Consider the following 15,704-nt stretch of genomic DNA (forward strand, 5'->3'; position numbering starts at 1 on the left):
GATTGTTAGCAAGAGCGATTGTAAGGTTAAATTAGTACTAAAACGAATTTAATAAACCTGAGTAAAAAATTGGAGCTCTTACGCTTTTTAGATATGCTTGGAACTCGAGACAACCGATTAATCGATAAAATGGCATCGATTAATTTTGTTCACAATTCTAATTGACGCCCAAATTGACCGATTGTTCCTTCGCTACTTAAATTATGATATATTTATGTCGGTGATCGTTATACGTCTTTGTTCATCACGGTTTTGTTTGAATACATGAGCAGCTTTAATCTGTCGAAAATCGCGTGACCCAAAAAATCGGCACCATGCATCATGTAACAAGGCGAAGGTAGGTCACCTAGGCATATATACGTTTTGAAGACAGTTGTTTTTAGAACCGGCGGTATTATCTGTTGAGAAACAAACCGCCATTACAAAGAAAAATCATATCTCTAGCAATTTTTCTGTCCTTTAGCAAGCACGCATTTTGTTGAGTTCCAATTTTCACTATAGTCACTCAGAGCCTTGTATACAAAGAGTTTGATCAATAGGAGGCGCGGGTAGAGCCAGGGTGTGGACCAGGCACAGAAAGAGGGCTTGGCATGCTCTCTTGGCCAACCAGAAGCCGAAAAGAATCCCCTAGTGGTGGTAGCAAGAAACAGTTTTGGTCGTTTTAATAAGCCCGAAAAGGTTAAATGTCGTAGCCCTTCATGGTTGAAAATACAGTGCACGTGATGTTTCGGACATGATCATGCAGAAAGGTGTAAGAAACGAATGTGCCGCTCGAACTCTGTGTTTCTCGGACAGAGTCTGACCGCTCGGACGGCACATTCCCGGCCCTCGGCGCTTGACGTACGGATTATGTCGATCGTTCCGCGAGTCTAACCCTTCCACAATGATTCTGGATGACCGTGATTAAAACATCACCTTAACCATATTTTCAGTCACCGAGAGTTGCTCCGACCCACGTATTAAGTTTGTTTCTCGCGACCACCGCCAGGGTATTATTTCCGGTTTCTGGTTGATCACATTCGAATTTGTGAAGACGCCCTGGAACAGGCCAGCCCGCTTTCGGCCAATGACGCCTCCTCATTGGTCTCCTATACTTCCCAACGAATGGCCAAACTCTCTAGACATACGGCTCTGTAGTCACTTATAGCATTATACTGATGTGCATTGTATTATCGCTCATCAACCAAAAAATTAACAGCATTAGTCAATAAAAATGCCGGAGGACCAATCACAAAGCAAGAAGCGTAAATGATAACAAGTCACGCGTGACGTCATGACCAAAAGTATTCCCCCGGGATGTCGCGGTTTATAATCTTTCGCCACTTATCCTCAGTTGCGAGCCACAAGTTCGATGGCATCTGGGAGAATAACAATGGAAGCTCAGAGCCATCGGCACTCTTAAACCAACGTCGTCACAGTTGACACTTCGGCTACAGTGGGACAGAATGGGGTAGTGACCTCGCCGCCCTCTCTCGCTCATGATTCGAGGTGAGGCGGTCTATGTCGGTTTCCTCGTAGGCCGACCGGGGTGCTACTATCAACTCCGCCTGTCACCGCCCAATCCAAAGGGAACAGCCGCCATCCATCCACCCATGCATCCATCCTGAAACGTCCTGGATTGAGGCTACGCCCGGCCGCGTGTGTTTACGTTCGACTTCGGTGTTGCAAAGCTTGTTCCCTCAGAACCGTTTTCTTACGTTTTATTACGTTACGCATAAGTCATCAAAACAACCGTGTCTCGAATCTCGCGTGTCATACCGTGTCCTTGAACTGGTAGCCAAGCTCAATGTGAAGCACAGGTGTCCCGATGACTTGTACGTAAGCTCGCTTGACGTAACGTAACGTAAGAAAACGGGGCTGCATCAACCAGCATGTGTGACTACGGTTCGCGTGTGCTTGTCTGTGTGCCTTCGCCGTGAGGTCACTGTGATTACTGATGTCCTGCAGTTTTGTTCTTCGACTCAAATGCAAGAATGCCTAATCGCCGGCGAAACTACTGTTTTGCGCCTGGCTGTGAACAGGATACTCTCGCATGAAGGACGCGAAAAAGCTGCCTTTGTTCGATATACCCGAAGACAAGAAGCGGTGAAAGCTGTGGGATAAGAACTTGCATCGAGCGGACAATACGCTGCATGAGACCTTTCCTGTGTACGAATTGCATTTTGTACTACAGTAAGTAATTAGAGATTACATGCACGTCTTCGGTGGTAAAGAGGTACGCGTTCAGCGTGGGAAACCAATGCTTTCGGCCGACGCAAGTTCCTGCGATTCTTCCGAAAATTCCCACCTATCTGACGATGAAAACACCGAAACTAACACACGGAACTCACGCGATCACAAAGCGCGCGGGAAAGCTTCAAGAGGAGTAAAGTCCATTGATAAAATTCACCCAAACACATCGAGAGACTTTAAAAAGGAGTCAACCAGAGCGCCATTTCTTGATTGAGACATAAACCGCCTCAGCAAGCGGGCGCAGTGAGCCGATTACCCCATTCTAGGCCACTGCACTTTGATATTGCGCTGATTTTCGTTGATGAAGGAGAAATTAATCCAGATGAAGACATCAAAATGACCATTTTAGTCCATTGCGAATAGCGACAGCAACGTTTTTGGTCAAGCACGTCGCTAGTGGAACACGTCGACAAGAGCGGTGCTTACCGGCTTGGGTACGCCCACGAAAAGGCTGGGGTACTTGACTTTGTCCAGCTCGGGATGAAGCCGTAGCCTCCGTTGAGCTCTGAAATGTGAAAGACATAAATTTTGGTAAGCCTGCCATATTGTCCACGCGGTGCTCATGATAGCAGTTGATGCCTTCAAAAGTTAAGTAGAAAATATTTTAAAAAGGTTTTTTCCGATATTTGTTGAAAAACAAATCCTTGCATGCGTTGCTTTTGTTGTTTCTGCGAACGGCTTAGTTTAGTTACCTCACTATGATTAAAAGGTAAGGTCCTTTGAAGTGTTTCTCAGTGAACAGTATGCACCGTTCTAATGTTTACCAAATTACGGCCCAGATCGTGCATCTTTGTCACTTTAGAGAGCCAGCAAAACCAACACCACCAAGAAAAAATTGTAAACACTTATTCCCGAGTCCCACTAGATCGACAAACAGAAACAAATGACAGCGACAAGCCTCAAACCAGAGTCTTTTGCGATTACACAGGCTTTGTAGAATAAAGGAGACTATGCTCAAACACGAGCACCATGCAGGCGATGGTATCTTTGGCAGGGGTGCAATCACTCGTGCTTACTTCACGAGCACCGAACGACTAAACGCCTGCCGAAGCTACCATCGCGAGCATGCTACATCTGTATGAGGCTTGTCGCCGTCGTTCGTCTCTGTTTGTCGCTCTAGTGGTGCTCGATAATTACGCAGCCCGCAAGCCGGAACACAGCGACAGCTGAGGTGCGAAGTCGTAGCCGTTAACGTAATATATCGGAGCAGATGGACTGAATGAACGGTAAAGGTCCGTGCGCGCACCATGGAGTCCGCATAGGCGTTTCGTAATAAACCGAGTTACACACCGGACGAAAATTTCATAGAGCTTTGGAACTAATAAGGGTGCATTAAGTACAGAGCATTCAGAGCTGTCTGTGTAAGAGGAAAGTGTGTTTTTGTATGTCACCTTGGTACAAAGAGTCACACGTGGTAAACGTAAAGCGGAGAATAAACAAGGATACGCAAATAGACAAGAAGACGCGCACTTTTATATGAAGGTTTATTGAAACAAAGACACTATTAATATCATAATTCGGGCTATTCGTTTAGAAAATAAAACTTCGTCTTCGTCAGGTGCAGTTGCTTTCCCCTTGCTTTCTGACACCGAATGCATCGTAAAATTCTGAGGCAGTTTTCTCTGCGTATCTCCTGATAATTGTTGCTTGTGTTGATTCTGGGTCACCTGGGCATTTATCTCAATGCACTGCATAACATGCGCCATGTATGAGCATGCATGTTATCTCGCTTTCTTTTTACCTTGTTTTCAGCGGTCCGATGAATGTTTTGGCGGAGTGCCAAAAATGGCCCGCGTCGATATGGAACCCGGTAGACGGCTCGAAAACGCGCAGTATCCCATTAGCAGCTATCGCTGGAAAATTAAGGCCAGTGAACTGCGATTTTGATGCGATCACCGTGAGACCAAGTGCAGAAACAAACTAAACGCGAATGCTACGTGATTGCTTGGATAGGTCTTGTGTCTAATCAATACTTGGAAAAACGCTCGGAGGCGTACTCGGGCCCAGCTGTGCAGATGCTGCCATCCTCATGAGGTTTCATGGAGGTATAGAGCGGTCTGCTGACGCGCTTAGATAATTCTAGGTGATTTTGGCAAATAGTGAATCATACGCACAAACTCTAAGATACTGGTCAGAAACACGTTCAGGTAATGGTCTGTACACTGTGCCTCCACATCACAGTCCCATTTAGCTAGTATGGACAGCTCCCTTCCCCCATAGCGTCGTCCATAGCATGAGTCGACCATAATAGGGAGTTTTTTAATAGGTTCCTTGATGCTTCGGGTCCCTCAAGCTGCTCGAGGGAACTTCTGCGCATGCTCAGTGTTTACCCACACCCTATAAAAAAGGTATATTCTTACACCCCTTGTCACATATACGACACCCCACAATTTCAGTACGACGTACACCGCGCTGACGTCGAACTGACTTCCCCAACTTCTGCGATAGGGTTGATGACGATGCGATATAACATATCAAACAGCTAAAGTGCATACGTAGAAAAGTCTACAGAAAAAAAAAAACGCAGAGGTTTTGCAGTGGAGCCAAGAAAACCCCGATAACTTTTTTGTAGTCAGTCACACTTACATTAGCTATTTTAATAAGTTATACGCCTCGCAAGTAGGCTCATTTTCGTTTTCTGCGCATGACAAAATAAGTAGCGGTGACGTCAGAACGCCGAGCTCTGATTGGCTGATCGCGACCCCCTATCTGAGCGTCGTCTGCTCCTTTGCAACGTCGTCTGCTCGCAACGTCGTCTGCGTCTGTCTTACGTTTCCTGCGACTTTCGGAAGCCGAGCGAGCTCGACTTCGCCTTTCAGAGAGGGCAGACGAAATAACTCGAGCCGTACGTTGTTTTTGTCTAACAACTAGCAGACGCGTATTAAGGAGGGAAGTCAAAGGACTCACTGGCGAGGTGTCCCGAGGCGCCGAGGTTTGTTTGCTAAAAACCAAGAGTGAGCGTGTTAGTGGGGAGCTTGTAGTAGATCGTTTTTCTCCTCCGCTACGCCGAAGAATCCCCGAAGAAAACGTCGCAGCTGCGCATGCGCGCCGCCAGCCTTTTCTGCATTGTTCAAGGTCTTGTGGCGGATTACAAAGCGCTATCCGGGTGCTTAGCGGACTGCGGGAACGGCCTACTACAATTCCCTAGTGTCCGCAAGTTCCCTCTCAAATACTTTTTCCCTCCCTTCGTGTGCGGCGAGACTCCTCACTCTTTAACGGCGTCGGCGGGTTGGCGCAGTTAACGTCGTCTGCTTTACGTCTCAAAGCGATGGCTGCTTTACCTTTCCTGCGTCTGTCGGAGATTCGCCGCTTTTTTACCGGCGAAAGTCACCGTTGCCTCGGAAAACAAGGAGATGACAAGAGGAAGAGATTGACCTCTTAATCTAAAATTGAGGGCAGCGATCAAAGTATAATACGGGAAGGGTTCACAAGGGTCGCGCGGCCATATTCCATTCAGCACGCCAGCCGGTCGTGGGCATACGGTCGCCGAGTCGGAGTGCCTGCTAGGCCTATCAGCAGAGCTCGCTTGGTCGTTGTCGGCGCAATCGGGGCCGTTGGAGCTTTTCCCGGGTGTTTGTGGATCCAGCGTTCTTGTTCATCGTGGTCTGTTTCAAGTACTTTTTACTTTTTTCTTGCTGCTTGAAGTCGGGACGCGTGAGAAGTGCACGTCGAAAAATAAACGTCCGTTGGTCGTCGCGACTGCGACGCTGTCGGCCATGCTGATTTGATCGTAAGAAGTGCGTAAGACAGCTTCGGAGCTGTCGTAGGATTTCGTCGTAACCAGCGCAAAACTTACGAAAATTTTGTTTCGTGAATACGAATTTGTTCTCAAGTTTTGTCTTACGCATATTTTTGGCGTAAGATCGTTTTGTGAACCTGGCCTCTGCACTTTCGAAAGTCGCAGGAAAGGCAAGACAGACGCAGACGACGTAGCGAGCAGACGACGTTGCAAAGGAGCAGACGATGCTCAGATAGGGGGTCGCGGTTAGCCAATCAGGACTCGACGTTCTGACGTCACCGCTACCCCCTGCGCAACAAGCAGATAAACTTGCCCTCCGCATACAACTGGGCTATCATGCCGCTCGTGAGATTCGGTCGCGTTGGTACAAACTCAGGTTTTGGGGTGTGGTAGAATTGGCAATTGGTGTAAGAATATATTTTTTTTCTTCCTTTAAAGTTCAGTCTACCCACTTCAAAAATGTGGCTCCTATCACGGGATAGTCATATTAACGGGGTTTATGTTAACAAGACACGATTCATTACGCGTTTTAAATTATGGAGTTTTGAACTTGATGGCAATTGCGGTCGATCAACGCGAATAAAAGGCGAGCACAGAAGGACCGCTCACTTGAGCACGAGGCTGGGCGACCTCGTCTTGAGAAGGATGCCGATCTCCTCGAAGGTGAGGAAGTAGAGCAGGTCGGGCGTCGGGATGCGACCTTCGAGCACCATCTGGTCCGCCAGGCGGATGCACACCGTCCGCAGCTTGTGGATGGTTCGGACCAGACCGGACTGCAGAAAACGGGGCAGAAGCGGTCTTAAAGGGTGCGATCGGTTTTTCTTGTTGCATACCCGACCCGGAAGAATAGCACCAAGCCATCGATTTAATCGATAAAAAGCTACATCTCATTGGACATGGACGAGATGGATAACGAAGTGAGATTGAGGCTTGACCGTTAGCCGTTCTGCAAGCCGCTTCCGCTCTGGCTCATAATGGAGCCGCGCGCGAGGTGTGCCAGGTGTGCTGCTCTCGCTCATCACGCAGTATACAAAACCTCAAAGCTGTTCCAGGCGTCGAACAAACTTGAACAACCGGGAACATGGGGGCCGCCAAAGTTCCCAAAAGGGACCGTGCAATGATTTTTAAAGATTGGTCCATTGATTGTTGAAACTCAGTCTCTGTCACTTATACAATAAAGAACAGAAAGTAATTTTTGCTCGCGTGCGCTACTTTAAAAATAAGCAAATTCGAATGCATCGCACCCGCTTACCAACTCACACGTCCGCGCCGCGGGTGAGATCAGCAGTGCAGCGCAAGAGCAGAGCCGAGGGATCGACGTCAGGATCGCTCTTCGCCGGCTTAGTTTTGTTTACAAGCTTTTCAAGGATGATATTTTCCCAGCGTAGCGCCCACTACGGTTTTTGTTCAGAATGTTACGTCAGTGCTAGGTCATGATCAGGTCGAGCGCCAACTCTCAAGAATATTTCTTCCCCGAGAATAAAAAATTTAGGAAGTTATTTTAAAACACAGAGTCAATCAGCAATCTAATTAATCGATATCGCTGTTCTTCGAATGAAACTGTAATTAACTGCTTAGCCCCAGAAATAAAAAAAAAAACTCTAATGCAAATTTCATACCATTACATGCTTTTAATGGAACCCCCAATCCTAAACGTTTGACCGTCCGTCCATCCGCACGTTCGTATATTTACCGATAAATATAGCGGGGAAGTTAATTTCACGTGACCTGACGTTACGAGAACTATCTACATCAATTCAATTTCCCCATCAACTTTAGCGGCAAAATTAATGTTAAGTGACCTGAAATCACGTGACCTATATAAAAATTAAATTTTCTCGCTAAATACGACGGGGAAATTGATATCAGGTGACACCGCTGTCAAGAGGCCTATACATAAATTCAGTCTTATCGCTGTGGGGAGATGAATGTCAGGTGAGCTAGCGCCACGTAACTTTTCCACCAATTCAGTTTCCCCGCTAAATATGCCGGGTAAATTGATGTTACGTTACCTCCTGTTAAAGAAATCTATACACCAATTCTATTTTCCGGCCAAATTCGGAGGGAAGACGGATGCCCGGCGACCTGTCGTCACGTGACCTATGCACCCAATTCAATTTCCAAGGCAAATTCGGCATGAAATTTGACGTCACGTGACCCGGCGTCATATAATGTGTGTATAGGTCATGGGGCCTGATGTCGCACGACCTCTACATCAATTTATACTTCCTCACTAAATGTGGCGGAAAAACTGACGCCAAGTGACCTATACATTTTCCTCGATAAATTTGGCGGGGAAATGGATATCACTTCACCTATGCATCGAGCCAGTTTTAAAAACTGATAAAAATATAAGATATGCACTCCCCGAAACGACTATGAAATGTCTTCTGAACAAATCAAAATAATCCCTCTTAAATACGCCATTCGAAGCATTATAAGACTTTAAAAAAAAAAGTATTAATATCGCTATAATTTTGTTTTGTGTGCGCCCTCGAAAAAAAAAAAAACGCATTGTGTAAGACTTTCAAATATAATGCTCCAATGCAAAACCGTGCCGATCTTTGGGATTCTCGAAACACGTAAACAGCGCTCAAAAAGGTGACGTTAATTTACATCCGTAATCTACGAGTGACTGGCAAATGCCCACGCCGCTGGAACGAAGAACCGACAACCCCCGTGCGATAACGCTCTCAACGGTGGCTAAAAGGACCTGCGTACGTGTCGTATCGAACGTGTTTCTTGGTCCCTGGCACAACGTGTAGAAGGCTAAGGTCCTCCAGAACTTGAATCGAGATACCGAATTAAAGTTTTATAGATACGAACGTGTAAACATTTTTTTCTTATATCCGTTTCTTGTTCCAAAAGCGCAATCCTTGGCAATGCTTACCTTGGACGTTTCGCGGGCAGCAACCGCGAGTCGCGCCCGAGGGATCAGGAACTTGAGCAGGAGCCTGCGATATTACGCGAAAAATAGAAACACGCTCGGCGTCGGGACCAAGTATGTCTTTTCGTGCTTCAAACTGTGGGGATGAGCAACGGAAGGAAGACCACACCCGGTTTCAATTCAAGTCCAACTGCAGTCTGCACGTTACAAACCCATGTAGCCAGTAAAGCAGTGCCAAACGAGCATCGTCAAGGCGCTTGTTGCTTCCCTAGTCCCCACTAGGGGCCCTAAACTCGTCGAACACAAAGTTCGAGCCCAAAAGTTCGCGGAGCAAGCCGACTGCACGCCGGCGAAAGAAACGCGAGGTCATCGTCGGGATAAGTCCAATCGGTGAACTTCGGCCCAACTTTGTGTTTGGCGAGTTTAGAGCCCTAGGACTGGAGACCTTTTCCGCTGTCCAAACGTACGGACAACCTAATTGACCACGTAAGTGTGGCGTCACCTCTCCAGACAAACCGTTGCTAGGGGCGTTATTATGGACGAATGCATGGGACTGGATTCCACTAAAAAAAAAAAAAAAAGACGATTGGTGAAAAACCGGACGTGCAATTTAAACGTCTAAAAGGAATAGATAGAGGAATCTTAAATTTCACACTTACTATGACAGAAGTTAGCCAAAAAACTGAGCGTTCCTGAAATATTTGCGGCGGCAACTTCCGGTCCTCGAGACGTCTCGAGATGCATGTTACAGACGACGAACGCATGGCGAACGTACACGAAATTACTAAAGTATGTCATCTGCAGCAGTTCGAATCGTTTACCAAACTAACAAAACCTAACCCAACCTAACTTAACCTAACCTAACCTAATCGAACCTAACCTAACCTAAAATAACTCACCAGGATAATAAAAACGACAAGAATCATCACATGTATGGAGATCTGCTAAAAATACAGCGAAAAAAAGCACCTGTTTAGAACATATGATATCAAAGAGCATCGGCCGGGCCCTCTTTCTCATCTTTTACTTAGCGTGCATTGCAATAAAAGAGCAATTATTTTCACTCCAACATGAGCGGTTCGAGACCTCTAACTTGGTTTTTAGAACGCAGCTCCTAGGCGCCCGTTTCCGGGATTTGCAGCGTCGGTGTCGGTGTTGGCTTAACTGCGCTAAATTTAGCGGGAAAATTGACGCCACGTGACGTCAACACCAGTTCCATTGCTAAATTAGCGGGTAATTGAATTTGTGTTGAGGTTAACTGCATTTTTCGGCTAAATTTAGCCGGGAAACTAGGGGAGGAAGGGAGGGTATGGAGGAGAAGAGGAGGAAAAGGAGGGGAGTGGGAAGGGATGGAGGAGGAGGAGGAGGAGGAGAAGACCAGGGGAAAAGGAGGGGGTACGGAGGAGGAGCAGGGGCATCCCCCTCCTCCGTACCCTCCCCTCCTTTTTCTCGAGAGCTGCACTCTAATTTCTCATTACAGGAATTTGTACACGTCTTTCTTCTTTTTTTTCAGCGAGAATCTTGTAGTTCCTCGTCGATAAGCAGATTGATCAGATTTTGTATGCACTCGTGAAGTTGGAGGGTCGCGTTTTTCTGTGGAATGAGAACGCCTTCTAATAATCAAACTGAGAAAAAAATCCTACTGATTTTTTAATTTTAAGTAAGACCCCAAGCGTACATCACGGAACGCTTCCCCGTGCTTTTAGAAGAATCGAGTCAACTGTAGCCTCGAGTGTAAAGCATAACGAGGCCAGAATGACCTTGCCTAGTCTGCCTCGTTTTAGCTCACGTACGAACATTCCAGGTCGAATGCTCGAGATTCCGTTTGTGGCAGACAAAGAGCCGAACGCGGCTTTGTGGACTCACAGCCAGCTGTCGCGCCGACCCATCGTTGCTCGCTGCCGCCACCGTCGACGACCATCCTTTCATTTGCTTCTACGCACAGTTTCGCCGAATAAATCTTTATTTTCTGTTTTACGCTCGTTGATTCGTTTCCATCAGCGACGATATATATCTGCTACGGACAGTTCGTTTGATCACACAGATGTGCACTGAGGCAACTGTGCTGTCAAAAACCTTTGAAACGTGTGCTGGATTGCACTTCGACCTTGATACACTTCACGTCGTCGTCGTCGTCGTCGTACGTGATTCTGCTTTATACTGTTATCACTTTCTGGAATATTGTGGACGCGAGCTCCACGGGAAAGCGTTCGTGCGCTCGCGCACCTGGAGCGTCAATCAAATTGTGCAAAAGCACTCTTTGCTTTTAAAATCCCACAGAGAGTTGTTATGGAGATTACAAGTTTCGTCGATCGTCACCAACCTCATTCAAGGCGGTCGTGTACTCCCTCAGAAAGAACCACTGAGCCCGCGAATCCATTGTGTCGTCTGCTAGCAAGGCAAAACGGGTTGTGAAACTTTATTACGGGCTTTTCTCGTCGCTTTGTGGTGCTGAGACGATAGAAAAAGTCCGTATGATTCGAAATTGAAAAGACACAAAACGTACCAAAAAAAATCATTTACTTTTTTTTTTTTTATCCGACAATTTCTGACCTCACGTCGAGCTCCAATGCATTTGAACATAACAACGGTCCTAGCAACGGTTTGTTTGGAGCTGAGTGCCACGTTGGCACGTCATCACTTGCGGGATCAATGACACTTTTACTTCCTTTATGCCGAGAAGGCTAGTTCGATAGGCGGAGCCAGGCTCAACTCGATACCTAGGCACCCACGCGTTTATACAAAAAGGGCGGACACGCTATTTAAGTTGTTGGGCGCTGTACCCGCGTATGACTCGTGTGCGACTATGGCCGCTGCCTATAACTTAGGCGGCAAACGTGCCGATCTGGGGAGCGCGGGTCCACCACATACTCTTCTCGTTGCACCCTTTATGCTCCAATGAGCATTAAGTCCGGATAAATGTTATCTCGAGAATTTCTTTCTGTCGATAATGCAGTATTAGTAAACACGGACATAACCTAAAAAGGAAACAAAGCGTTTTCAGAAAGTGGCGACTTATAAACTTCTTTTCTTTTTTTTTTAACTGCCGTGCGTTTAATCTTTTTTTTTTTTACTTTATTTTTCTGAGCACTCGAAGTGCCAATCACTCATTTACACGATCTGGATAAGAAGCACAACTGTTCAACAAGGGTGCCGCCATATTGAGTGTCTTATCTTCCAATATGGGCAAAATATAGTTTTGCCGTCGCCACGCCAATAGAATACATTTAGGATATAAGCGCAACCGTTACCCAATGCCGTTTTGCCTTTCCTCTATTTTTTCACTATTTGCAGGATGATATTACGTATTATCTTTTACGTCACCCATACAGCATATGCCTACCAAATGGCTAAGACGAAAGTAAAGAAAAAAAGGTATATAGTTAACGACAGGCTGAAATATATTAAGACCTTGAAAACGGTCCGCTTTGTGAAACTGAACATGGTGAAGCGTCGTACCCAGTTCCACAGGGCACACTGCTTGTTTAAGTTTCAACAGAATATAAGCCCAGTCATTCTCAGACCTCCCTCCTCAAATGACAGCAACTGGCTCTTTCGAGTCCTTTCCGGGAAAGCGGACGAATTAGACTCCTCAGAGTATAAGTTATATTGATAGAGGTTTCTCTTCCGCAGGGGGGCTGGCAACGGTTGGCTCTCAAAGTTATGGTGTCCCGATGTGCCTGTCCCAGCGTGGGGTCACCTTTTGTCTCGTCGAGAATCGCCAGCGCGTGACGCAGCATAGTTAGAAAGAAACCTTTTGTCCGTAACGTGGCGTTAAAACCATTGGCATGCGCTACGTGTTCAGTAACGCTGCAGACTGTGTTCTTTTCGAAAAAGAAACAAACGATTGGGCGGTGACGTGACTAAGATCTCATTTTAGAACATGCGTACGCACTATAGTCATCGACATCTTCAGAAACACAAGGCGTAGTGAGTCCTGAGCACTGAACCACTGCTTCGCAGCCAATAGGAATACGGCATTAGCCGACAAGAACGCCGAAGAGCCATTCACAAACCTCGCAAATAAAAAGCCAGGCCCCCTTTTCTGAAACTCTCCGAGACTATGGGAAATTCATGCGAGTGGTTACGCAGTTTGTTTCGCGCGTGCTTACTTTTGGACAAATGTCAGTTTGTAGGGAAGGTCGCTGAGGTCCCACGCGGGTGCTTCCTTCTGGGTCGCGGATTTCGGAGCCATCGCCGCGGCCTGGGAACGGTATTGAGAAGGAACATAACAGCTTGGCAACCAAGTTCATGGTCGATGAAGACTCGACACAGAAATAAACTGAAGGAGAAAAGATGAGAGCATTCGGTGGCGACATACCATAGCAAGAGCGTCGTCTCTTTCTATGCAGCTATACGTTGCTTCAGCTTAATTCCAGACGCAGCCGACACTACGAGCTAATAGGTCTAATAAAGCAGCGTCAAAAGTGCAAGTCCCTGGGCCTTTTCTGTTTATCATTGGTTCAGCGATGCTAGAACTGGTACAGAGGCATGACGAACACTACGATGGCGCGCCTCTGATGCTGACAGATTGGCACCATCAGCTGGTAGCGTCGGCTCCGTTTGCGCTTCAAGTGAAACGAGGTATAGGTTGCGCTTATCCACCCTTCTTCCAATGAGAGCTCGGCACTCGGAAGCAAGTGCACGTTCTCGTGTTCTCCTATCCCTCACTCTTTTTCCTTATAACGGCACATCGTGTTTAGTCACTATCATATCCTTATCACTTGTAAGCCTATCCAAAGCCCCCATCAATTGGTAAAAAAAAAAATAATGAAGCAATCGCGAAATGGCAAATTGAAGCAGGATTTACGATATCATAAAGCAGCGAAGAAGTTGAGCGTTAATATACAGGAAAGGGGATGTGGTTCCCTATTTTACGAGGGAATGATGGTACTCCGAAGCGTTTCCGCGAAAGGACCCGGACCGTATTAGTGAGAAAAAAAAATTTCCGAGTAATTGAATTACTTTAAACCAAAACTTTCAGCAATAAATAGGATAGAGACCCTATTTAAAAATATTTTAGTGTGATTTGCTATATTACTATTCCAGATCTTACAAAACTATAAAAGTCGTAAGGTGGAGTATTTAAGTTTTATACCCCTTCCACATTTAGTACACAAGTGAGTATACTTATTTTTTACTAGAAAATCATCTGACAGCAGTGTTAAAATACGCTCTCTAGGAACAAAAATATCGGGTCCTCGTGGAAACCAAGCAACCTATTTAACGTGTCATTTGAGAGCAATATCGTGATTTATTGCAAACGCTGGCTTTAGCAAAATAGTAAGCTGGGCGAGTTGGTAAAAGTTGAACATGATGAAAAATCGCGCCTCTCTGTCTTCTGCGTTCTCTCCTCGTTTGTCCTTGTATTTTTGTGCGCGAATTTTCATCATGTGCAGCTGGTTTTAGCAGCATTGCTATGGAAAATATACAGCTTCAATGGTCACATTTTATGAAACCGTAACTGTGTCAACTGCGACAGATATGCAAGTATGATCTCCAACACGCCCCAATCGCTCCCTCAATATATGTATATGACTGGGGAGGGTAGCGGAGTCGTCAGGCAGTAGAAGTGATCAAAATCAAGGCCCGTTCACACACTTGCGCTTGACTACGATCGATTAAGACGAGGCCGGTTTTTAAGCCTTTTGTGATGGCTTAGGACCGGCCGCGCAGCAGTCAAGCCGGAAGTCCCGTATTTACTCGAGTAATAGCCGCACTGTTCATGAAGAAAACCTGAGCGTTCGCTTTTCCGCGGAGCACGCGGATTGCCAATCACCGCGATCGACAGCATGATTCCAGCTGTTGACAGGACAGAGATAACGTCTTCGTGCGAAGATACCATCTGTGAAGATTGTATTTGTATGGAGAATCGTGCTCTCCATCTGGTTATTTGTTACGTTATTTATGAGCAACGAAATGATTGGCTGTATATGTGCTCTGTGAGAAAGTTGACGCGAGGGCCTTCTTCATAAATAGTGCGGCTATTACTCGAGTAAATATGGTAAGCCGTCACAAAAGTCTTAAACACTGGTCTTTTCTCAGTCGGTCTTAGTCAAGCGCAAGTGTGTGAACGGGCCATGTGTTTTCAGTAAATAGGGACTTCTAGCAATACGCTACTGTGTTCCGCTTACCGCACTATACTGCAGCCTTTGAAGCGTGCTTTTAAGCACGCGCCCGGAGTCATACCGTCACAGCTGGGCGCGCGCTTCAAAGCGCTTCAAATGCTGCTGCTGTGGGGTACACGGAACACGGTAAAGGTTTGCTAAAAGTCCCTAATACAAGTAAGCGCCGAAAAGTAAAGCCCTGTACGATTTTATTAAACTAAAAACAAAAAGAAAGTTGAAAAAAGCCAAGCTTGAAGAGAAATAAATATTTATCATTTATCAATTCTATTTTTCGTTAACTCTGGAGAAAGCCCCCCCCTATAACGTTGGCGAGGCAGCTAATTCCTTCGAAACAACAATCTTTACCTCGTTTGCTTCCCTCATCGGTACCGAGACGTTTTTCACGTATTCTAGTCACACACAAGTTGCCCCTGAAGATCGGGGAATCCCGTTTCAGTGTATTATTTTCTTCGACGTAAGCCCAGAGAGATACCAATTTTTGTGTCCGACAATAAAAATTGACATAAAAACCACCGAATTCGTAGAAAAAAATATAACAGTAAGAAACAGAAAAATTCGACCCCTAACACGTGAAATCCTAGTCACGATGCACAAATAGAGTGGAAGCTTACCCTCAGAGATTTGACCAGAGAGGAAGGGTCCATGCACCACGGCTTTGTGTACAGGTCAAACTGAAAGCAGAATACAGTGCATTCGATCATGTACCCTGCACTTACGA

At 46.1% G+C, this 15,704-nt stretch overlaps 1 protein-coding gene across 2 annotated transcripts in view; it reads right to left on the reverse strand.

Annotated features, from left to right (window-relative positions):
* The window catches only part of LOC8031533 (prodigiosin synthesizing transferase PigC), a 170,580-nt gene that overhangs the window by 8,298 nt on the left and 146,578 nt on the right, over positions 1–15,704 (reverse strand). For both annotated transcript variants that reach the window (XM_040222874.3, XM_040498595.2), the window contains 5 exons: positions 15,598–15,657; positions 12,971–13,062; positions 8,862–8,925; positions 6,581–6,744; positions 2,659–2,737 (listed from right to left, as the gene is read on the reverse strand). In XM_040222874.3, coding sequence (XP_040078808.2) covers positions 2,659–2,737; positions 6,581–6,744; positions 8,862–8,925; positions 12,971–13,062; positions 15,598–15,657 — 459 coding nt within the window. The remainder of the gene's footprint in view (positions 1–2,658; positions 2,738–6,580; positions 6,745–8,861; positions 8,926–12,970; positions 13,063–15,597; positions 15,658–15,704) is intronic.

The sequence above is a fragment of the Ixodes scapularis genome, unplaced genomic scaffold, assembly GCF_016920785.2.
Source record: "Ixodes scapularis isolate PalLabHiFi unplaced genomic scaffold, ASM1692078v2 PGA_scaffold4__175_contigs__length_147842914, whole genome shotgun sequence".
Classification (NCBI taxonomy): Eukaryota; Metazoa; Arthropoda; class Arachnida; order Ixodida; family Ixodidae; genus Ixodes; species Ixodes scapularis.